General features: G+C 46.7%; 1 protein-coding gene across 1 annotated transcript in view; it reads left to right on the forward strand.

Moving 5' to 3' along the window:
• The window catches only part of LOC126516730 (kelch-like protein 10), a 48,558-nt gene that overhangs the window by 6,121 nt on the left and 17,228 nt on the right, over positions 1-25,209 (forward strand). Inside the window, exons 2-7 of the mRNA XM_050166832.3 lie at positions 1,036-1,255; positions 3,980-4,129; positions 5,940-6,142; positions 17,655-17,733; positions 21,453-21,688; positions 22,171-22,339. Of these exons, the coding sequence (XP_050022789.1) occupies positions 1,036-1,255; positions 3,980-4,129; positions 5,940-6,142; positions 17,655-17,733; positions 21,453-21,688; positions 22,171-22,339 (1,057 nt within the window). The remainder of the gene's footprint in view (positions 1-1,035; positions 1,256-3,979; positions 4,130-5,939; positions 6,143-17,654; positions 17,734-21,452; positions 21,689-22,170; positions 22,340-25,209) is intronic.

Genomic DNA, 25,209 nt, shown 5'->3' on the forward strand with positions numbered 1-25,209 from the left:
GTAACATATCAATTTTGTCCGCTTTAGATGTACTATGAGATGCAATTCACAGAATAGTTATGTCATTTTTCATTGCCGAGTTACAAAGTTGTAAACTTGATAGTATCGTTTTCTGGAAATTTGCGATTTTGCCAATTTTTTGTAAAAAATTGACAACCTAAATCAAAAATTTTAAACAACAGTCACTAGATTTAAAGATTTTCTTTTAAATGCAACAAACCTCGTCAAGTTTGGTGGAGTGGTTGCCGATAAAACGAATTCTCCTTTTACATCTATTTAGATAGGAGCACCCGAGCCAAAGCTTCCTCTTAACGCAGCACATTTATCAGTATACAAAGCACGACAAAGATTCTTATGCAGGCTTCGCAGCAAGACAGCATGTCGTTACCTCCTTTAGGCCATATAAAGCGCATAATAGCTTACCGGGGAAATTTTGGAGGACACTACGAGCCGCCAAGACCTACTGGACTAACTAACGACTGATTTTTGCCGGGCGAAGCAACTCGTCGGAAACGTTGTCGAATTCATGTGAACAGGTCTACTCGGAAATGCTCAGTGAGCTACGCGGATCGTGCGCTTACGGTTACTCACGGTTACTCGCATTAAATAGCTTTAAAAAAAGAGGGAGACAGTAGCTGTCAAACCTCTTTCATTCACTTCAATCAGACAGAATAAGTTGTAATGACAATGGGGATCAGTCTTGCGTACACTTCTGCTTTTCTCACACTTTCTTGTCAGGAAGGCAATCTCAAGCTGGATTAGCGCATGCTCTTCATCACCTTAAAGTACGAAAAGTGCCGAGGGGATTTTTCACTGATCAGCAGCAGCCCTTGAACCCGAGTTGTTGGAGCATGAACCCGCAAACGACATCATCGGCGAGCGCCCACAAACATTAGAATAGGGAAGGGAGTATAGGGGAAGAATTTACACATTTGTAAAAAACAAAAACAGAGTTGCCAGAACTATCGTTGTTGATTGTGCGCAGCACCCTAAGCTAAATCACTGTGTCATTGCTGTCGGTTCTTCCGTGTGCAGGTACTCGGGATGCAACGCACTATTGACTGTCGCCAGGGAACGCATGAGTCCCGAAGAGAAACAGAAAAACAAGCCGACTCCATCGATTCGGGTGATGATGGAAGACCTGGAGCGCGACATGATGGAGCTGCTTGTCGACTTCGCCTACGACACTCCTCTGGACGAGCGCATCGGCCCCCACAACGTCGCCAAGTTTCTCGAGCTGGCCCAGAAGCACAGGGTCAGTCACGGGTTGCAGTGCTGGTGAAGGGGTCTCTCGAAACTTGATTTTGAGAAGATGGTGCGCCGAAAGGAGTTTCCGTTAGCCAGCAAACAGTAGGCAATGAAGCAAGAGGCGTGCCCTGTTTACAATCCCCGGTCAGACTTCTCCTAAGGTAGAGGTCGCTGGTTGAAATGTGCACAACTCGATGGCTGCATTTCCACAGGGCGTCTTTCACAACCGGGCTGTTTAGCCATTGCCTTGCCCGGCCTATCACTTAGTCGCTGAGTCACTCTCTCTCAGTCGCGCGAAAAGATAGTAAATCGTGGCAGAGAGCTAGGCTTGCTGGAATTTCGACGTTTAGTGCATTTCCAGCGCTCAAGATGAAACGGGAAAACCAAAAAAGAAGAAAAAAAAAGGAAAAGATAGGACGCTACATCCCCCTTTCCGATAGTAATTTCTCCTTCTGACTTCCTGTTTCCACTTAAGCGCTGTAAATGTGAGATGTTATTAAGTTGTTGAGTCCCACAGACTAGCACATGGAAGCACATATATGTGCTTGATATAGAGGGTCTTGAGGGGTTAAGTAGTTCTAATAAAAAAAAGCGATGCTACCTACTCAATTTCTCCTTGTAGAGGTGTCTTATGCACTTTGGTGCACACAGTTTACGCAAAAAATTAGTTATCAAACGCATAAGCAATAAATATTCTTAATTAAATATTATATCATAATCGCGGTATGTGTTGATATTTGAAACCGTAAGATTGTCGCATTTGAAGGCGACTTCAATTTATTTGATTCTGCTGGAGCAATTCTGTTGCGAAATATTTATCGTAAGATTTGACACTCAGCTAATTTCGCATTCAAGGGCGTGGATAAAGGTGTTGGGTCGCTAAACCATCAAGCAAAACTTTTACCGTGTTCTCAGCCTGACGATTAAGCCCCAACTAGACGTACGCGATGGAACGCGTCAGCACGCGCTGCCCTGCGCTCGGCGTCGCGCCGCATCGCGCCCGGCGGAGGAGTACGGCACGCAGCCGCACGATGCACGAGTTGCCGCGCCTCGCCGCGCTTGTGGTCACGACAGTGCAGTGTTGATAGGACGCCACGTTCAATGTAGTCTAGCGGCAATGTTTAGCGATTTGTTAAAATGGCAATCATACAGAATAATTTTAACTTGAACTTCATATTTCAATTTTTACAAGCCATTAGCGTTTCATCCAGTTTTGTTCCAGAATTCACATTGGCTCGCTATTTTCACGTGAGGTCACGTCACCCGGGCGAAGCAAACGGCAACTTCCAATGCCGGTGAAAAATTTAGCATTGCTTGGTCACGACGCTGCCAGGCATCAACGTGCGACGGTGCCTCTGTGCTTGACATCGAACGCTCGCAGACGCGTTGCGGCGTGTGTGGACGCGTTCCGACGCGCACGTCTGACTAGGGCTCTATTCTGCTGCGCGCGTGAGGGAAAGGGAAAAAGTCAGTAGGTGCTTGTTTTCGCCAGCTGAGAGCAAGAGCGCACATGTCTTCAACTTCGGCCAATTTGCAAACGACTTGCCAGACGCTGCAGGCTACGTCACAGTGGGGACTCAACGTTTTGTCGCAATTGACGTCTCTGAATGCAAAACTGACTGACTAAAATTTGATTAGATATATATTTCAAAACAGAAGCATTCCAAAGTGCATAAACCGCTCATGCAAGCACATATTACGTATCTAGCATAGCCTTTTTACTGAAATTAGTATTGAATTTAAAGTGGGAGGCTTGGCGGCTGATATAAATACTTGCCTTTCCATATGCATGGTCTTCAAAGTTAAACAAAGTGTGAAGACCATGCATATGGAGAGGCAAGTATGTATATCAGCCGCCAAGCCTTCCATCGGCAAACCACCGCAACAGCGTTACGGGTGCCACGTTCCTCCTGCAGCAAGCCGTCTCCCGCCGTTGCTAGGGGGGGGGGGCTGCTATAATGTTGTCATTATCAGTGAAGCGTTATATGGGAACATTTGCGTGCCGGCCACACCTATGAACTTTAAAATTCGTAAAAACACTCACGGACATTGCAAATCGATGGGTGTGGGATAACGGAGCAGCGCACGATTTCGTTCTTGTCTGCCTTGATCGCACACGTTTTGTGAGATGCATACGCACTCTGCTTTACGATTACTCACGTTTAGACACTGCATACAAGGAGCACATAGCTAGGCACAACAGAGAACCGGAAGCAATGTAGCGTTTTTAGATCACATTGCCTTTTTCAGAGACCTTGCTTTTGCCGATTTAGCCTGGATTAGAAAGTTGTCGGAGAACGATTATCGAAGCAAATAGCCCGCTGTTTAACGCCCTGAATTACGACAAAACAGCGGTGCAGGCACTAGAGAAACTTCATCCTTGCACGGATTTTCTTATGGTCAATATTGCTCGCCCCATTCTTCAACACCCCTAGAAATTTTCGTGGACAGAGTGCATTCTTCGTAAAAATTGACGCTACATTTGTAAAATCACAGGAGCCCAAATTTATTTATTTTAGATAAATTTCGTGGCCTTGGTAGGCATGGCACTTGATGAAAGCGATTCTTTGTACAACCATAGCACATGACGTTACGTGCCTGGATTTCCTACACGGTAAGCAATCGTTCTCTAGCTTGCCGGCCAGATGCACTGTGCAGGAGGACCGTGTCCCCGGTTACACATAGCCGCGCACCGTCACTTCAGCCCAGTGTTCGCACTTTTACGACGCAGATATTCTGGCTACTGGATCACTGCCTTAGCACCCTCGAGAAGGACCTCGACCCGCAGAACTGCATCGGAACTTGGCAACTGGCAGCCAGCTGGTGTTACTTGCATCTCGCACAAGAAGCCTTGCGCTACCTGGTTCGCAACTTCAACGAGGTAACAAAAGCGACGTGCTTCACGGGCTTCGACCACATTACGTGCGCCTCTACGACGGCCATCCGATTAAGAGAAGTCAGGAATTTGACAGAAAATTTTAACTGCAAAGTTCTTCGGCCGTGGTTGGTGCCAGAATACGTGTGAGAATCGTCCATGAGATTACATCATTTCATTAATGTTAAGTAGTGCCCGCAGGACATGTTATAATTGTAGCACTGAAGCTGTCAGAAGTTTTGCACATTGCGCCAGTTTTGAGATAAATACTCAATCCAAGGGCGAAGCAGTGAACAAGGTAGCAAGCACGGAAGACCTGTGTTGTTGCGCAGCGTAAACAGCACCCCATAAGCTACCAGGCGTCACAGGTGCATCCGACGCGACGGTGAGTGCGTACGTGGCGAAACATCGCCGTCAGAACTCGGGTGCGGTCACGTGCTCGCGGCCGTCCACACGTGCACGGCATGCGTGCACACGCAAAACAGCAGACGCGTGAAAACGGTGATGATTATATTTATTGGCATCCCCTTTAAAACGGGGTAGTACATTTATCACGGCCTAGACTTTTGCCCATCTGACCTCGAGCATAAATTTCCTATTTAACATACTTATCGCTATAGTTTACGTTATGTATGCTTGCAGTGACTCCGGTTCTATCAGTCTCTTCAATGCTTGCTATGCACCAATACAAACAGCATGAGCCGCCGCGTTGCCACCGAGCGGTAACGGTTGTCGCAGTCGTCGGGGATTTCCCTAGAAACAGCGCCGGAAACGCAGTGGTCGCGCCGCTGCCCGTAGTGTGTCGCAAGACACTTCCAAGCCCGACCTTTATAGGGGCTAGAAAAGCCTTCTATCATTTATACTAACATCTTTACTACCCTTACAGGCCAGCGGACACATTTTCCATAAAATTACTCAGTAATAAAAGAAAATGTACTTGAATATCTTCATCGCAACAAATATACGTCACCAAGGGGATGATTCGTTAAAAAGAGCAGACCTTTCTACCCGTTTATGCCTGCATTCCTAAGCATTAGTTAGGCACAAAACGGCAAGGTATTGCCGTCTCGTGGATCTCCGTGATGATGATTGCGCGAGGTACGCACAATAGACAGATTTTTTTGGTGAGGCCCCTTATAAAACACTATCGTGTCAAAAAAAGCTCCGTCATAACCACTCGCCGAAAGTGCAAATCATTTGAAACGCGCGGCTCCCCGGCATGACCTGCGATATTGGACACTACGCACAGTGCGCTGAAAAGTCTCGCTGGAGACGTGCTGGGCATTACGTGTTTACGTGCAATTTAAAGGCTGCTAATAAGAAAATGTCACAATTACTAGGCCCTCATAATTGCCGGGATTGTTTCAGGAGTAGGCTACCACTCGCTTGTAACCAACTTACCCTAAATCAAAGTTTGTTGCAGCTGGTCTTGGATGCGCCAACCGTGGGAATCCTAAGTGGAGAAGGTTGACCTCAGTGAACTCGCATAAACGAGTAGCGCATCGGAGCCAGACATTTTTCCCACAGCATCAAGAAAAGAAAGAAAAAGAAGAAAAAAGAACATCGCATTAGCGCTTGGCAACTCTACATAAAATAAGAATTAACTATTTCTCTTTTATTTACTGCAGGCATCGCCATTTTATTTAAAGGTGGCGGAGAGTGTATGTACTTAAAAGTCGATAATGCACAACAGCGAGGTTATGCGTGTCGGCTGGCTAAACCTGCAGTTCTTGGTGATATAAAGGGACGGAATTGGAAATCTTCCGGAGCCTTCGTTTGTCAACAGCGAATGAGGTTGTCTGTATGCGTGACGCAGGTGTGGAAGAGCAGCCCTCAGTTCCAGGATCTGAGGCCGGACGAGATGCGCACCGTCCTCGCAGACGACCGCCTGTGCGTTGTCAATGAAGTGGAAGACACGTTCGCTGCCATACTCAAGTGGATCTCCAGCGACCCGAAAAAGAGAAAGGCCCACCTCGCCGAGTTCTTGCCACTCGTGCGCTTCGGATCCTGCCCCTTGACGTGAGCACACCCTCACGACGTCATAAGCCACACGTCTGCACTCAACGTTTTAGCGCTTATAACTTGCTTACATTATCGATCATGACGCTCCACGGAATTTATCTTGGTGCATAAAGACACAAAGCGGTTTAGTGGGAAGCGCTTGTATTGCATCCTTAGATTGACAACGAGGATATAGTATAAGGCTAAATGAAATTGTTAGTACAGGCTGTCTTTAAAGCCACACTAAAGTGAAAAATGATTTCTTCTGCATCAGTAAATTACCGTTCTACGACACCAAAAACACCACTCTTACAACGATAAGACGTTTGGTAAGCCAGAAAAAGCGCAAGAACGAAATACGGGTGGCGACGCCCACTTAAGTTCCCGCACCTGGTGGCTGTGACGTCTTGGATTTTGATGCCATCTTCTAGGGCCTACTAATTATATATAGCGGTACAGGTTGACTACATTTTGCTATAAAGGAACCAAATATTAAACATGGCAAGTTTCGGGAACCTTTACTCAGCCAACGCGGCCCAAATGCGAAAACATACTTTGAAATCCTTGAAGTCACACTGACGTAGCGGCGATGGGGTTTCGGCGCGAAATTCAAATACTGATACTTGAACCTTCATTTCCTCATCTAACAATCAAACTATCTTTTTAAATGACAGCCTGCAGGGTTCTCAAACAATGCTTCATTAGTCTAAACTGATTTATTGTTTCGCTTTAGTGTCCCTTTAACTCTTTGGCATTAATGCTGGAATTGAGAAGATGGTTCCAGTCCCTGCAGGTTGGGGGTGCTAAATATTGGAAATGCAGGTTAGTGCGACAACATGAAACATAAACATTGCAACGATAATTTCTGGACGAAATAAATGTGGCGCATTGAGCAAGAGAAGGAGCCACGCAGTAACGGGGGTTGCCCATCCCCTTAAAGAGACTTAGCTGAACTCCTTGAAGCATTATAATGACATTCATGCTCAAACGACCAGTTGCTCTTTTCCTCACAGTATCAAAATCCCAAGGACATGATCTGCTTTACACTCATGAGCCGATAAGGTATACGAAGACCGGAATTACTTTTGATGTACTGACAAAAAATAAAATAAAGAAGAGAAACATCGTGACTGATAATGCCGGTAGCACCATCTGATGGCGAATGCAATCAACTAAGTGGCCTGGCCTCCGAAATAAAACCCACCCCTAAGCTGGGTTTTGTTACCGCCAACGCCACCTCAAGACTCATTTCAGGAATCACCCGACGTTTGTGCGCAGGCGCGAGTACAAGCAGGTGGGAGAGAGAAAATCTGGGGCCTTCTGCTCCTTGAATATCTGACTTCGCCTAGGTACTACGGAGGAGAAATTGATTTGATCGCTCGGTATGCGTTTGTTCATAGGCGTGCTGGCATTACGGTCGGTGCGAGGTTGTATGTGGGCGTGGATGCCGTGTGTCGTCCGCAAGCTTTCCTTTTGCTCCGCGGATGCTCCTAATCAGTTTGTTGCATTTTAGTGGCGACGGTAACATAGGAAATTGCGCGATAGTCGTGCGCGGATCATTGAATCTGTGACATTGACGGCGATTTAGATAACATTAACACTTTGTCTAAAGGTACGTCAGACTCATTTTCTCGGGCCTGCGGCGCTCGCGCTGACTCTGTCATGCCGGTTTATATGTTTCACGCACCTTACGGCGCTCGGCCTTGAAAATAACATCCGATTTTCTCGGGGGAGCCCCCCCCCCATACCGGGCTTGCTCTCCTGCAGCAATATCTTCGCTCGTGCCAGACTTCTCGTATGCAACTACCTACCGATTTATGCACGTATTTTTGGAGAAAGACGTTTATTTACCTGAAAAAGGACCATTAAAAACGCCTTTGAAAAGTCTCAGAGAGTAGCATACAAAAAGCCTTGCACGAGCGAAGATGCTGCTCCAGGAGAGCAGGCCCCGACTCAACTACGGCGCCTACTGCTTCCCCGGGAAAACAACTGATGCTATTTTGAAGGTAGAGCGCCGCAGGTGTGAGAAACTCTTTCCAACGAACGTTTAGCTTCTGTGATTCGCGTGCGTCCGACGCCCCTTTATACAGAGCGTCAAAGTTATCCGATTCGTCGTCAATCCCAAAGGTTCAATGATCCCCTGGCAACGATCACATGATTTCTTACGTTACGGTTGGGACAAAAAACGCAACTGACCAGCAACGTCCAAGGAGCAAGAGGAAAACTTGTGGACGACGCACGGCTACAACACACACACACGACCTTATACTGCAATGGAAGCACGCTTAGGAACAAGCGCATACAAAACGATCGAAGAAGCTTCTCCTCCGTAGTACATAGGCAAAGTAAGATATTCAAGGAGGAAAAGCCCCCAGATTTTCCGTCTCGCGCTCGCTTGTACTCGCGCCTTCGCACAAACGATGGGCGATTCCTGAGATGACCGTCTCGTCAGCGCCATATTGTGCGAAGCAACACGGCCTCTATATTGTGGTTGTCGCATCAGTGTTTGCGCCGAGCTCAGTGGAAAGAAAATAAAAATAAAATGAAGGTAGGCGGAGGGGAGGGGGGGGGGGGGGTAGTTTGCTAAAGCATGGCAAGGACAGCAGTAGATTAAAAGCAATCCTGGTCGTACTTCTAGTCCTACGAGACGTAGTCAAATATTAATTTTTTACGCAAGGTGTTTGAGCGATCACTTCCAAATATTCTTAAAAATAGGCTCATCGAAAAAAAAAAAAACCTCTTCAGAAGGAAACTGCTAGTTGCGGCGGACATCAGGAGGTATCAAGGGCGGGCTAATTAGTTAGCTGATTAATTAAACTTCTGTTATAAACTTCTTAATTAGCGATATTTGGTGGTTATTGTCAATCATGAGTTTGTAGCCCCGGAGAAGACGATGTCATATCAGTTTTTAAAACAAAGAAAAACTCGTTTTTTAAAGCCCTGCAGCGCTAGAAAGCCTGGCGTTTTTTTTTTCGCTGAAAAACGAAACTATGCGATTGAGGAGCGCCGGAAGTCTTGAGCAAAGGCAACGTACGCTGGTGACGTATTGCAATAACTGTGGCGGCTAATTCGAAATGTATGTGCTATTTTCCCTCGCTAGGAAGCGTCAATTCTATGCAAAGGGAGCAGCAAGCGTTATCTTTCGCTTACTCACTCGGCGGAAGGCAGAGGCTAGTCATCGCCAACTACGCAGCTGTCGATTTTAAGGTGCTGTTCGGCACTGGCCTGGAGCTCTGCCAGTGCAGTTGCCTCCGGAAGCACTCCTGTAATTTCCATTCACATTACGCTAGCTTCGCTGAAAGAATAAAGCCACACTTTTGCGACAGTGCAGTTTTTTTAGTGGTGCTGGTATCGTGACATGCAACTATCAGGAGTTATTTTTAAGTGCGATGGGCTTGACAGCTAAAATAAACGAGGGATCCGTAGCTGACAGCTTCTTGGCATTGTAGTGCGAGGTTTTTTCGTAACAGCTCCCGTCCCATTTGTTGTAAGTGCTGGCCTAGGATTAGGAAATCTTGACTTCATACTGTGTTTAGCAGTTTTGAGTCATGTAACAAACATCAATGAACAAAAATGGTTTATTTCAATCTTTCATTTGGTTGTAGGCCTATTCGGGCACTCCACGATAGTAATATCATTTTGGACGACAACATAGAATATTTACATGATGTGCTCAAATTACTTTCCCTCCATTGCGATGCACAGACGAAGGCGCTCTTTCATTGTAGATAAAAGCATTCGTCTGGGAATGTTGTCGAAGGAGATTCTGACACGTTGCTTCGTATCCTCGAGGTTGGTTGCATGGTTCCGTCTTGAAAACCTCATTTTTAACATATCCCCAGGGAAAGAAGTGCAATGATGACAAATCGGATGACCTAGGCGGCCAGGTCGTGTTTCCGCCACGCCCAATTCACTGGTTGGGGAAGGACTCGTCAACGAATTTACGAGGCGGTGAACAAAAATGCGGTGAGGCTCCGTCGTGCTGGAACCGCATTTTTTTTCAGCGCAGCCAGTGGTAACTCTGAGGCAAACTCGGAGACGACGCCCTCTAAAACGCACTCTTGGTACTTCTTTCCAGTAAGGTTTCCGACGATGAAATAAGGCCCAACAATACGGCCGTTATAAATGCCACACCATACGTTCGCTGACCACCTTACCTGGTGCTTATGCTCACGAAGCCAGTGGGGATTCTGATCGCACCAATAGTGCGCGTTTTGCAATTTGACATTCGAATCCCTGCAAAATTGGGGCTGTCGGTCCGATGCGTTCTGTTGAGAAATTCCGCATCTTCGTCGCATTGAATAAGGCACCAGTTTCAAAAATCGAGCCGTTTCTGAAAGTCGCTTGGTCTCAGCTCTTGGGGAAGACACAAATGATATTGGTGGTAGCTGTGTCTTGAAAGTGACCTCCAAACTGAAGCTGGGCTCGCTCCATATGCGCTGGCAATTTCCCTAGTGCTTGCTTCCTGCCTGACAGCGACGTATGCCAGCACATCGGTGTCAAAATCATCGGTTGCACTGGCTGGTCGCTCCCTTTTCTGTGCATGGACTGATCCAGCGGTCCTAAACTGATTAAATATCGATACGAATGTGGGGCGAGCTGGCACACGACAGCCAGGATGTTGGGCAGCATACAGCATCGATGCCAGCTCCGCGTCCTTTTGCGCGCTCAGATAAGCCAGCATAATGTCCACTTTCTCAGCAACGGAGTACTGGAGTTGCGCTGGCGCGGTCATTTGCACAATATTAACGCTGCGGCGTTGAAACCTTGATCCTCAAATGGGCGAGATCGCACCAGTGGTAATGCAATGGCTATGTCGCACGCGCACCCCGAAAACAAGCACTTTAAAGGGAAACGTCAACGTGTTTGTAAAACTGGCGCCACAAGCCACAAGAACTAACAGCATGCAGCCACTGCCGCGAAAGTCCTCCTTGTTCCTCAAACGAACCTTTCCTTCGTCTTATGCGCTTCCTAACACTCAGCGATTATAAACGAACAGCACATGAACCTAACGAATAAATGAACGGATGGTGATGCCTCACATCTAGCTCTTCAGGTAGCCACGTCAGAAGTAGTCGAGACAAAAAAAAAAAGCAAGCCTGCCGGAAACGCCTAACAGGGCTCCCAAAACGGGGGACCGTGTAGTGGGCGATGACTAGCCTCTTTCTTGCGCCTACCAACGAAAGAAAAGATAACGCCAGCCGTGGTCTAAGCTGAGCGTTGAGGCTCCTTAGCCTGGGAAATCACCACAGACATTTCGAATTGAGCGCCGTAGTCACCGCAACACGTCATCAGCGGACGTTGCGTTTGCAATAGATTTCCGGCGTACCATGTTCGCCGCGTTAAGATTTCATGCGGGAAAAAATACTTGATTTTCGCGGGCTGCAGGGCCTTAGAGTAGCTTTTTCTTTGCTTTAAAGACTGATACGGAATCGTCGTCTTCGTGGCTACGAACTCGCCATTGGCAATAACCGCCAAACGTGGCTAATTAAAAATTTCGTTATGCAATTTTCGTAGTTAAATATGTAATTCGCCTGTTTTTCATAATTTCTGACGTCCGCCGAACCTGAAAGCTTGCTCCTTAAGAGAATTCCTACTTTTGCTCGAAAAACCTACCTTTAGGGTTTTTTGAAAGTGTTCGCTGAAACACCCTGTAGAGTATTCGTGAGGTGCTGCTCTTTCGAAAGTTCTACTCCGAAACGTTCTACTCCGTTCCTGGCGTTCAGATGAGTTCAAGACGAGGGCAACGCAAGCGGACTTTACCGAATTCGTGTAAGTGGTTAATGGCTTCGAGAGGGCACGAAGGAAAAAGTGTCGGCTGTCTTCAATGCTCACCTCCATGCATCGTCGACGCGCGCTGTCGCTGGACGTGCTTCTTCCGTCGGCCATCACTCGGAAGTTCACGAGCGCTGCACGTAGACTTAATGCGATGCCATACAGTCCCACTCATCAAGACGCGGCTAAACGAAATTATCATGAAAGCCGAATCCCGTTACTGTGGCCCAATGATGAACAATAATGAAAAGTGATTTGTTTCACGAGAGATACCAGCAGTCATAGAGGCATTGCGCAATGAACGAGTACGCGAGACATACGTGAATATCTTGAGAAATAGCTGCAAAGCTTGCGCCGCTGCCATGGTTCTCCGTAGTAGAAAGCTACCTATCAAGAAAAGGGTCAGGAAAGAAGAAGAATCAATCAATCAATCAATCAATCAATCAATCAATCAATCAATCAATCAATCAATCAATCAATCAATCAATCAATCAATCAGATCTTCCCATGACCGTTGGGGGTCCCTTAGGCGAAAAGTGGTAATAACACCACTTGAAGATGCCTAAAGGCAACATGACAGCGGTATTAAAATTCATACTTTCACCAGCAAACTTACAAGAATAGAATTAAAAATGCACTTTAGAAAAAATAAATTAAATAGAGGTTGTGCATATACAAAAACGGAACAATAGAACAAATCAGGTCAATATATAAGTGCACTCCAGGACGGTTGTACATTGTAGCTGAAATATTCAATGTTCGCGTGAACCCATCATAAAAAGACGAAAACGATAAACGCGATACAAAGGGTAATGAAACATTCTTGATCATGTTCGGAGAATATATTATAAAATACATTATACAAGAGTTAGAAAAAATTCACGCATTTCTTTTTTGTAAACGTAGAAAAGTTGGCTTCTTTCTCTTCGTATTTATTGTGTAGGGACGGCAGTGTGAATCTAGGAGACTGCAAAAAATAGGTAGTTCGGGAAAGAGGAACAATCCACTTGTCGGCGCTGCGGGTGCGTGGATCAGTGTAATGAATGCTTATGTTAGATGAATCTTTAATAAACACTCTGAATTGTTCCTTTGGGATGAAATAAACAATCTCTGCAGTGCTACTCACTGCATGCTTAGAAAAAGTATTCAAGGTATTGGAATGGGAAGGGTTAGGAGTGAGGTTCAAGGGCGAATATCTAAGCACCTTTCGGTCTGCAGATGATATTGTCCTCTTCAGCAGCACTGGGGACGAATTACAGTAAATGATTGAACGCACTTTTAAGCATCTTCAAACCCCCTCTTACACTCTCCCTGTTGAGGTCCTGAATCATTTGTTGTAACTCGTCCGCAGTGTTCCTGAATAAAACAATGACATCGGCAAACCGAAGGTTGCTGAGGTATTCGCCGTCGATCCTTACTCCTAAGCCTTCCCATTTTAATAGCTTGAATAATTCCTCCAGGCACGCAGTGAATAGCATTGGAGAGATTGTGTCTCCCTGTCTGACTCCTTTCTTTACAGGTATCTTCCTGCTTTTCTTGTGTAGAATTAAGGTAGCTCTAGAACCTCTGTAGATATTTTCCAAGGTATTTGCGTCAGCGTTCTCTACTCCTTGATTACGTAATGCCTGTATAACAGCTAAAATCGCAACTGAATCAAATTGCTTTTCGTAATCTATGAAAGCCATATAGAGAGGCTTATTGTACTCTGCGGAGTTCTCGATACCCTGATTAATGACATAGATGTGATTCATTGTAGAGTATCCATGCCTGAAGCCAGCCTGTTCCCTTGGTTGACTAAAGTCCAGTGTTGCCCTTATTCTATTGGATGTAATTTCGGGAAATGTTTTATATAATTCTGGAAGTAAGCTAATGGGTCTATAATTTTTCAATTCTTTAACGTCTCCCTTTTTGTGGATTAGTATAATGTTTGCATTCTTCCAGTATTCTGAGATCCTTGCAGTCGATAGACACTTCGTATAAAGAGCCGCCAGTTTTCCAAGCAGTATTTCTCCTCCATCTTTGATTAAATCGACTGTTATTCCATCCTCTCCTACCGCTTTCCCCCGTTTCATGCCTTGCAAGGCACTTTTGACCTCGTCTCTAGTCATAGGAGGAGTTTCTGTATACTGTTCATTATTGTTTCGAATAGAGTACTCCTGAGTCCTCTGGGTACTGTACAGGTCAGTATACAATTATTCCGCTGCTTTTATTATACCTTCGAGATCGCTGATGATATTACCCTGCTTATCTTTCAGTACATACATCTTGGTTTGTCCTATGCCAGGTTTCCTTCTCACTGATTTCAGGCTGCGTTCATTTTTTAAGGCTCCTTCAGCCTTTCTCACGTTATAATTTTGAATATCACTTATTTTCATTTTGTTGATCCGTTTTGACAGTTCCGAGAATACAATCTTATCTCTTGAGCTGGACACTTTCATTGTTTGTCCTTTCTTTATTAGCTCCTTTGTTACTTGGGAGAGCATGCCGACTGGTTGCCTTGGTGCCTTGCCTCCCACTTCAATTGCTGCCTCTGAAGCCAGTCTCGTAACGGTCATTAAGAGTTACAGAATGGATTGCAAGGGAAGGAAAGCGTAGCAAAGGGCGGCAGAAAGTTAGGTGGGCGGATGAGATTAAGAAGTTTGCAGGGACAACATGGCCACAATTAGTACATGACCGGAGTAGTTGGAGAAGTATTGGAGAGGCCTTTGCCCTACAGTGGGCGTAACCAGGCTGATGATGATGATGATTTGTTTGCAAGTAACAGCCTAGATTTGTCTGCTTTTACCCTTACTGCCTCTAAGTTGACCTGTTTTTTCACGACCAATTTTACTCTTTCTCTGTTCAAATTGAGGTGAATCCTAGCCCTCACTAACCTATGATCACTGCACCTTTACTGTACCTATCACTTCTACATCCTGCACTATGCTGGGATCGGTAGAAAGTATGAAGTCAATTTCATTTGTTGTTTCACCATTTCTTGTTTCGCCATTAACCAATGGCCGCCAGTCCCCAGCAGCTGCGGAGCACCTGACCAAGGCGGCGGTTAGACCTGTAACGCAGCAAAGGGTACTAAGAATCTCTTGGTCCGGACTTGCCGTGAATGGAAACTGACCCTTGCAACGTTTAACACCCGAACCCTCTCGAGTGAGGCTAGCTTAGCGGGACTCTTTGAGGAACTATCAGACATTGTTTCGGATATTATCGACCTTAGGAAAATTAGAAGAACTGGTGAGGCTTACACGTTCTTAAATACCGGCCATGTCCTTTGCTATAGAGGTCTCCCTGATAAGAAGCAATACGGGGTAGCATTCCTAATCCATAAGGACATAGCTGGCAACATTGACGAATTCTACAGCATTAACGAGAGGGTAGCAGTAGTTGTAATCAAACTTAAAAGGTATAGATTAAAGTTAGTACAAGCCTACGCTTCAACATCCACTCACGATGATGAAGAAGTAGATCAGTTTTATGAAGATGTTGAATTAGCGATTAGAAAAGTGCAAACTCGGTGTACAGTAGCAATGGATGACTTCAATGCAAATGTGTGGAAAAAGCAGGCGGGTGAACAGGCAACTGCAAACCTAGGCGTCGATTCTAGAAACGCTAGAGGAGAGATGATGGTAGAATTCGCAGAAAGGAATAAGCTGAGAATAATGAACGCCTTTTTCAGGAAACGTAGCAACAGAAAATGGACGGCTGGCATTACGAAATCCTAACTGGCAGCTTACCACTGTCAATGAAAATAAAAGTCTACAATCATTGCATTCTACCGGTGTTAACATGTGTGGCAGAAACTTGAAGGTTAATAAATGAGCTCGAGAACAAGTTAAGGACCGTGGAAAGAGTTATTGAACGAAACATGTTAGGCGCAACGGTAAGTGACAGGAAGACAGCTGTATGGATGAGAGAGCAAACGGTGATGACATTCTAGCTGACATTAAGAGGAAAAGATGGAGCTGGGCAGGCCATGTAATGCATAGGGTAGATAATCGGTGGACAATTAGAGGGAGACAGTTACAAAATAGGTACCAAGGAAAGGAAAGGGCAGGAGAGGACGTGATGAAACCAGGTGGGGTGATGAAATTATTGCAGACGTAACTTGTAATCAGCTCATGCAAGACATGGGTAATTCGAGATCGACTTCGTCCTGCAGTGGGAATCAAAAAATAGGCAGCAGCTGCTAGTGATGATGATGATGAATGAGCGTTGTCGTTGCGACGGTGAATAGACGCGGCCTCCTTCGAAACACCTCTGCCTCGCGTGTTGCTTTTGAAAGCGCTGCGGCGAACGTGACGTGATGCGTTGCCACCGCTGTGCCATCATCGATATGTTACGTGCATGTGGTGTCGCAGTATGTGAATGCGCTGAAAAACGCGACAAACTGTTGTCCTATTCATGTACACAAGGCTGCATACACGTTTTCGTCTTTGTGTTGGCTGCAGTGTAGCGCAAGGACCGATATATAGAATACTGTTTGCCTGATACCTTTGTTCGCATATTGCAAGAAACTAGGATTCCCGGCATAAAGCACTGACAACGATAGAAGGGAAGACAACACAGGCTTCAACGTGCAATTCGACGTCGTATTTACTAATGCGGGCTGCCATACGTATACTTAGTTGTGGCACACGTGAAGCCGAATACCTTAGTTGCGCCCATTGCTTTATCAAGCACCATGCTGACGATGCTTTACCCACGGCAACCATGTTCGCGGGTTCGTTAAATTATCAACTTATTTGTTGTAAGCGCCTGTAGCATTGCTCTTCCCATTTACTGTTTTGAAGTGGTTCACGTTTGATGCCATTTACCGGTAAATAGGGAGCAGTTAACGAACACGCCTGGCCTCCGAGATTGCTTGGCACCATGGGCCGCAGAGATTTCCCTGCAATAATTACTAGAGGGAACTCTGGCATTGCAATAACTCAGCCACCATGTTACTGATGCGTAGTACACGCGTCTTTCTGATCTTCGTGCTCGTGGATTCCGACGTTCTTCCGGTTTGGTTTATTGTTTAGTCTGCCCTAATTTTCCTAAATTTCAGAGCAATTTTTACTTTTTACTACCAGTTGCTCTGGTTTAGCCTGTCGAGGTAGTCAAATCGATCGAGACGCACAAAGCGTCTCAACATGCTGGCTTTCTTGCGAGAAATTCGTAAGTGCGCTCTATGTCGCTTGTCCATGCATATGGACGTCCGTGGTACAATGCTTTGAATATAGGGCTTCTGTGCTAGAGGTCCTGTGTCTGAATCCTGCCTTCGCATAATTTTATTTAATGTTTCTTTAGCTATTTATTACACAGTATTTTGTATGCAAATGACGAATTTACAAAGACGCAACGTCATTTAAAGCGAGAAGGACGAAGTTTAGGGAAATCCATGTTACTACCCATCATTCCCAAACTGGCTGAACCACCCCGCTTGCAGCTCCCGTAGACGCCAGCACCAGCGTTCCCTCTAGTAATCATTGTACGAAACTCTAGGACGGCCCCATCTCGATGATCACAGCAAATAGCAAAATCCTGCTACAAATGCAGCCATCGTTCGAAGCCTAGTAGCCGGTCTAGAGGATGAAGTTTCCACTACTGTTACGTGTTCGAAGGCAGCGGGCCGTGAAATTACGCCAGAAAAGCTGGTTTCAATGACACTTCACGTGGGAACACCACACCAAATATGTAGTAGTTAACCTTGAGTTGCCTGCTTTGTTGTGTCATTTCGTGCCGCTTCACTTTCTACAGCAGAGTTTACGTCTTTCTGCAGAGACTTCGAGAAGGTTGCCTCTCACCCACAAGTACAGAGTGATGGAGACAGCGTGAAGGTGCTGAAAGTGATTGAACGGGTTAGTTGCTTTTTCTGTGCACTGCAGCTGGGGCCTCGCTTTATTACTGATGGCACGTGTCTACAATTGCACAGGGCACGCGCACTGATCGCGACGAGCGTTAGGGCGCCTTAACACGAAGCGAGGCTTTCAGAGGGACGACGTGGTCTCCACCGACGCCATATCGGTTCTCATCTCTGCGGTGCCGCCTCGGAGCGCGTACGAAAGCTGAAGCAACTCATCCGGCAAGCAGCAACCGCAGTACACGACCGCACCAGAGATAACCAATATGGCGCCGGCGCTTCAGATAGGTGGCGCCGAATGTGTCAAAGCATGGAGTGAGGAAAAAATTAGGAGGGAGCCTCGCGCAACCCGATGGAAGCCAGGAGTGTCGTTCCTGCACGTGGCCAGAGATACAAGCAAAGTGTGACCAGATATACAGGTACAGCAGCCGAGCAGCTGCCGGCCGAGCGCGTTTCCATAAAAAATATGCATATCCCACGCACTGTGGGAGTCGGTGTAAGCGAAGCTTTCCGTGCTGGACGCTTTGATTGACGATAATTAGCGGCGATGTTGACGGCTAAAGCTTAATTTCTTCGCCGTTTAGGCTAACATGAGAGTGGTGAGTTGATGTTAAACGTTACTTTGCGTGCACCGCTGATATTTGTCTGCGTAGTAAACAGAACACAGAGAGAGAGGTGGTTGCTTGAGGCGTTGTTGTGCGCCATATCTTATAACCACTGAGAGAGTTGAGCGTTGTCATTTCCTGACTTGTGATATCGCATTCTGGAGGAGTATTGAACTTGAATTGGATTATGGGGCTGTACGGGCCAAAACCACACTCGGATTAGGAGGCAAGCTGTAGTGGCGGGCTCCGGATTAGTTTTGACACTGTGATGTTCTTTAACGTGTGTGCACGTGCGTTTTCTCTTTCGCCCCCATCGACATGCGGCTGCCGCGATTGGGGTCAAATCCACGATCTCTAGCAATGCCATAGCCCCAAAGCTAATGCGGAGGGCGCAGAAGTGTTGATTTGACGGTCGAGCACTTCCGTAGTGTCACCTGGACCCTGCGGTGTGCTTTAATTAATGCAGCTCTGCTTGCACACCCTGCGTAATTTGTCAGATTGACATATTTGCATGGCGCTTATTTTTCAGAAATAGCAGCAGCGTACTGTACCGTACCTTGAACTTAAGTTTATCCTGTTTCCCCACAACCGCTGTCTTATAGTAGTGGGGTTTCCTTGCCTTCTCGCGCCACCTCACCCCCTCCCTTATATGGGAACTGCCTCTTCTCCCTCCCGCTCCTTCTTCTCTTTTTCTCCTCTCTACAGTTCTATCTGCGTGCCCTCTGGCCTTGCACGTTAGTAGAAAGGGAAGCGCCGCTGTATCTGCAAAGCTTCTGAGGGGAGTCACGGATAGTTATAGCTGTCAAGTGACTAACGTAGCGACGGCCAGGGAGCTCCAGAGAGCATTTTGCACATTGACGCGGTAGGGTGAAAACGAGTTTCTTCCGTTGCCTTTCCTCTCTTACTCGCGCCTCTCATCTATATACACGCTGTGAACCATTCCCGACGTGGTGTGTGCGACAGCAGCAGCCCCAGCAGCAGCAGTGGGAAACTCGAAGGAAGAAGCAAAGAAAGCTTCGTTTTAAGACACTGCTCATGGGATAAACAACCAACTATCGCACCCCAAGCGTCTCGGCAAATCTCGATTGTTGCTCAGTGATTCGATGCAAGAGGTCAGGTGTTGGGCCGACACTAAGAAATGCACTGAGCAAAGGGACTGGCGTCACGGAGCGTTCGCTTGCAAAGGCTGGCTGCGTGACGTCATGTTCTCTACTATCTTTTTTCTTGCTCCGTGGGTAAAAGGTTGTCTGCACCCTGAAAAATGGCGCTGCTATCGAGGCACCTTAGACATGCGTATGCTGTAAGTTTAGTCGTCAGAAATGTGTGTGAAACGAATTATTGATATTAATGAAATTTTGCGGCTTTTTCTCGCACACATGCGTACACAGTATGAGTGCCACTTAATATGACGGTGCCTACCACACGTGAAATCTGCGCATAAGTGGTTCGCACTAACGTCATCTCGAGGGCCATATTTGAGTACTAGTGCAAGCACTGTGAAACGCTGCGCCTGAATTTGATGCATTTATTTTCACCTTATCGCCAGCAGTGCAGTAGAAGGTTGGAATTAGGTCTTAATTTGCTATACGTGAGGTGCGAATCAATTGCAGGATATTGTCTGTCGCTGTTGGTGAAACTTTAGGACTCGCCAAGTGCCGCCTCAGTGGAACGACCGTTCATTCCAAGGAGGTTAAAGAATTGCTGGAGTGGAATGTATTTCCCGAAGGTGAAGAGAACTATAAATAAACGAAGAAAACGATGAAGCGCTTTTCGCACACTTCCCACGAGTTAATCAACCTCCTTCGTTAGTCATGGCTTATTTTACCAGACAGATGCTTATCTACGTATAATTCAGTATTACTGGTATTAGAGTCAAATCAGAATATCCTGGCATATTGTATTGAGGAGAAGGTCATCAATATTCAGTAGAAATTACTATTGAACAACCAGCTTTTATTTTCTAATTGGCCTATAGCATCACCATAACCGAGCCAAATGACTTTATCTGTAAGCGGACATCACCCGGCAAGGCTCTATTTCAGGTGAACGAGGGACAAGCATTGGCTCCACCTTTCCTGGTAAGAAGCTGCGGCAGCTTCGATTCTAGCAGTTTTTCTTTATCCTCATTGGTTCAGTCGGCCGCGGCGCGCCGCTGCCTGCCTACTTCATTCCAGCATATATGTGCCCGTGCCGTGAGCGGCCGGTCGGGCTTTAGATAGTATCGAAAGCTACTGCAGCTTTCTCTTGTAGTGAGAAGGAAACAACGCATGCGCTGTTAGGGATGTTGGCGCATGCTGCGCCAGCAATGTTGTCGTGCATTATTAGTGCTTATGCACTGTAGTGGTATGCAGAAGCTTAGGACCTTGCAATATCGCAAGATCTCGTGCTACGACGATCCTCCTGCCCTACAGTTACTGCGTAACGCGAACAGCAGCGTTGACAGCACCATCGCGTCATATAGAATGCAATTAGAGCACACAACACTATTGTTATGACTGCAGCTTATTTTCAGTTGTTAAGGCGCCGGCAGCAGCGTGATCATTAATTTATGTATCTCGTCGTGTACAACAGCTTGACAGTTTCTGGCGGTTTTGTTGTATATATGGGCTTTGTGTTCTGTTGCCGTGCAATATCCGGTGTTCCCATATTCCGTAAACTACAATATGTAATTTAACGCATACAAGCATTGGCTCCACCTTTCCTGGTAAGAAGCTGCGGCAGCTCCGATCCTAGCAGTTTTTCTTTATCCGCAGAAAGCTCATCAGAATGACGACCTATAGCAGGCGTGTAATGCAGTAACAACGCTCATACGGTTGTCTTGTGACTTTTTGTCCAAGCACAACGTGGCGCTACACAGCAGCCACACAAGCAGAATCTGATTGGTCGCAGGAATAATAGCTGTGTACTGGCCGGCTGAATTCTGCGCCAGACGAAGGCGCTATTAACGGTGCTGATCTCGTCTATATCCTTGGTAACCCGGTACACGTAGACGGACAAGTTCATGCTCTCTTTCATTCGTGCTGTTACGTACTTTGTATCATTTCTCTGCTTTCCAAGATTTATGGACGGCAGGTCATTTTTACCGGACACATGCGTGAACTTTTCCCCGCAGACGCTCACCCAGCCCTCCATGCCTTTTGGCGCGTTCGCCGGCGATGAACCTTACATGGTGGTTGGATATGTTGCACGCGTCGACCTAAACAGGCGGTTGTGGCTCAAGCCTCGCTTGCCAAAGGACATTCTCTTTCTCTTCGGCGGATGGACAACGGGCGCGACCAACGACATGCTGACCTACAACTGTCGTGCTGCCAAGTGGCGCGTGATGGAGAACCAGAACGCTACGGCCAGGTAATGTGGCCCCCTCAACAAGCTAGATTGTTGCAAGTGGCTGTCAGCATGCAGAAAAAAGGGCAGATTTTTTCAATTAGATGTTTCGCACAGTCTGAAAAGAGAGGCAGCGTGCCAGAAATGGTCACCACTAGCTCGGAAGTCCACGCGCACAAATATTTCGCAGGTACCAGCTTCCGAGTGCCAAATGATGGAAGCAAGTGATAAGGCTTCGTATTGTTGAGAAAGCGCGGCCTTGACTAAGCGCTTTGATATTCGCATTCTGTGATGTTATAGCTTTCATGCACCGCTAAAACTTATTTTCCTTATTTTCCGGGTGTGCAGTTTTGTGGTCACACCTTAGAAAATACATGCAAGTGCGCTCCAGCAGTACCGAGGCATAACGTCGATAAAGCTTCGAGGCCAGATGGCTAGATTATGCAAAGTTGCTGGGGTGTACATCGCATTTAAAAAAAAAAGGTTTTCGTCAACGTCCACCGCAGGGCGTGCCATGGCGTGGCCGTGGTCAACAAGTGCATCTACATCGTGGGTGGCAACGACGGCCGCGTGTGCTACCGCACGGTCGACTGCTTCGACGTGGCTCAGGCCCGATGGAGCGCCAAGGCTAGCATGGCGTATGAACGCAGCTACGTGAGCGTTGTAGCTCTCCAGGCAAGCACGGTTGACGAAGGGCAACCACATTACTATTGCCGCAAAACTAGCCAAACAATACGGTCGGCGCGAGCTTTTCTGGGAACTGTACACACTGCATGCAACAATTGCATACAGTGCTGTGGCAAGCAAAGAAAAAAGAGAACGAGAAAGTGGTACTTGGAATAATATTTCTTATACTGAGTGATTACTGTATGTACTACCATTCTCGGTTTTTCGAGTCTTGCACTTAAAATGCTGCTACGAATCTTACATTGACACTAACGAACCACGAGACCCCGCGCCCTCAGCTGTCACCCGGCGTAAAAGCCACGACATTGTTAGATTAGTTTATGGAGTTTAACGTGCCAAAACCACTTTCGGATTATGAGACACGCGGTAGTGGGGGACTCCGGAAATTTGGACCACTTGGTGTTTTATAACGTGCACCTAAATCTAAGTACACGGGTGTTTTCGCATTTCGCCCCCATCGAAATGTGGCCGCCGTGGCCGAGCCCAACACCATAGCCACTAAGCAACCACGGCGGGTCCACGACGTTGTTACTTTGGACCTAGGATCGTCTAAGTCGTGAAACGTGCCCTTACTGGCGCAAAAGGCATCCTGCACTAATTCTTCCTGGCCCTAAATTCATAATAAAAGCGTAAAAATACTTATTGAGATTGAGGTCAGGCAGTCAGAGACAATCTCTCTAACGCTATCCACTGTTTACTATGTTAACCTGTTCAAGGTAATATATCCCCTTCAGTCACGAATTATGATTGACTGTCGATACATGTGTGAGACGTGGTGCTCGAGACTACACTGAAAGCAAACAAAAGTGGTAGAATGACTCATTGAGCATTTTATGATGAATCATTATAATTGCCGAGTAACTAAATATTTGTATATTGTAAAGTCAGTCATGGTACGTTTCTTCATAAAAATGATTAAAGCCCCCATTCGAATTACACGCACAAGTTATTCATTGGCCTCAAGCATTTCATGTAAGAAAAAAAAAAATTGTGTTTCAAGGTTGATAACGACATGCACCACGTCAAGCATCACGTAAAACATGGTAGTGGATCCACCAAAGCGGTACTCTGTAACGATACATACCATTCAGAAGCAAAATGGAAGCAATTTAGGTTATCAGTATGCTCAATTTGCCCTAAGCTTAATGTTTGTGCTCTATTCCTTGCTACGTACCACTGCACAGAAATGGCGAAAGTAGGTCACGTCCACAAATGTGGATGCCATGGCGGAAGGGGATATTGGAAAGAATGCGGAGTGAGATTCAACGGGGAATATCTCAGCAATATACGGTTGAAATTGTCCTATGCTAAACAAGTGATCATCCTATGCTGGGTACCTGGCCACTGTGGCACAAAAGGCAATGGAGCTGCTGACGAGAAAGCTACCTCAGTAGCTTTTAGCGACATGGACACAAACATACCCATCCCAGCAACAGATCTTAAACCATACTTGCGTCACAAGCTGAAACTCAACTGGCAGACACAGTGGAATACTCAGATATCCAATAAACTGCACTTGATCAGACCCAAATTAGGACATTGGATATCGGAGAAAACACCACGGTATAGCGAAGTGCTCCTTTGCCGAAAAAGAATAGGACGCACTTATGGCACTCACTCTTACCTCTTGACTGGGGGGTATCCTCCGACTTGTGGTAAGTGCGGCAAAAATCTCACAGTCCTGCAGGATCTTATTCAATGCCCTGCATTAGAAGCACAGAGGAAAAAGTATTTCACTTCTGCATATCGCGAAAATTTACCTCCTCACCCGACGTTTTTTCTTAGCAATGAACCGCTTTTTAATATGAAATTAGTCCTAGAGTTTTTAGCAGAAACAGACCCTTAAGGTACGGACACACCGGCGGCAAGACACGCGCGGCACGCCGCCGGTGGCAAGAACGCCGCGCGGCAGAGAGGCCACATCGGTTGTGCGCGCGGCGGCCGCCGCGGAGTCACGTGACAGCGCTGATCTCGCCTTGTCTCGAACTGCGCGAGCATAGGCGCGATATCGCGGTTGTCGCGCGTTTTTTCCTTGCTCGGTTAGCAGATACCACGCTGATCGCGTTGATTCCTGCAATGGCAGATGCAGACGACGATGTTCTGACGACGATGAGCGTTTTGGTCATTGTGTGTTCTCTGCTGTTGCAACGGCGGCGCGCGCAAAAGGCACGCAGACGAAGCACTAGCGCTGTTTGTCGCGGCTGGCTCGGAGCGCTCGGTCGTCGATCGTGGTTCCGCCGCCGCCGCTGGAAGTTAACTTCGGCTGTAGCCAAGAGGTGGCGCTTAGGAGAAAGCCCGAACGTCTCTCATTGGTTCGCGGCACGCGGCAAGCCGCGGAAAATGGCTCCTCGACCCATCCTCTTCGCGGCAGACCAAACCGGTTCCGCGGCAGGTTTTGCGGCACGCGGCGCGCCGCCGGCGGCGTGCCGCGCGCGTTTTGACGCCAGTGTGTCCGTACCTTTAAAAGCATTTGGCCAGGTAATTGTTAGCACACGTATAACAGCCGTTGTACTCAAGGGATTTCTTGAAGCTATTGTGTCATTGTTATGTTATGTTGCATCATGTTGTTAACGAAACCCCGTTGCCATAGCCCCCATCACTACCTAGTCAGTGTCATTATTTTAGCACCTATATATTTTACACCATTTACAGCGACAGGTTTTAGGCCCTTTTACAGCCACGTCACATATACCATGAGGAATTCATTGTCCACGCCATTCACAATACATCGTTAACATGACCAATTGTCATGGCGCTCTATGGCCATACCTGGCCCTAGCGCCAGAAAACACCACACATCATCGAAGACACTGTCCTATTCAGTAACGACGGGGATAAATTGGAACAAATGACTGATG

This window comes from Dermacentor andersoni, chromosome 1, assembly GCF_023375885.2.
Source record: "Dermacentor andersoni chromosome 1, qqDerAnde1_hic_scaffold, whole genome shotgun sequence".
Lineage (NCBI taxonomy): Eukaryota > Metazoa > Arthropoda > Arachnida > Ixodida > Ixodidae > Dermacentor > Dermacentor andersoni.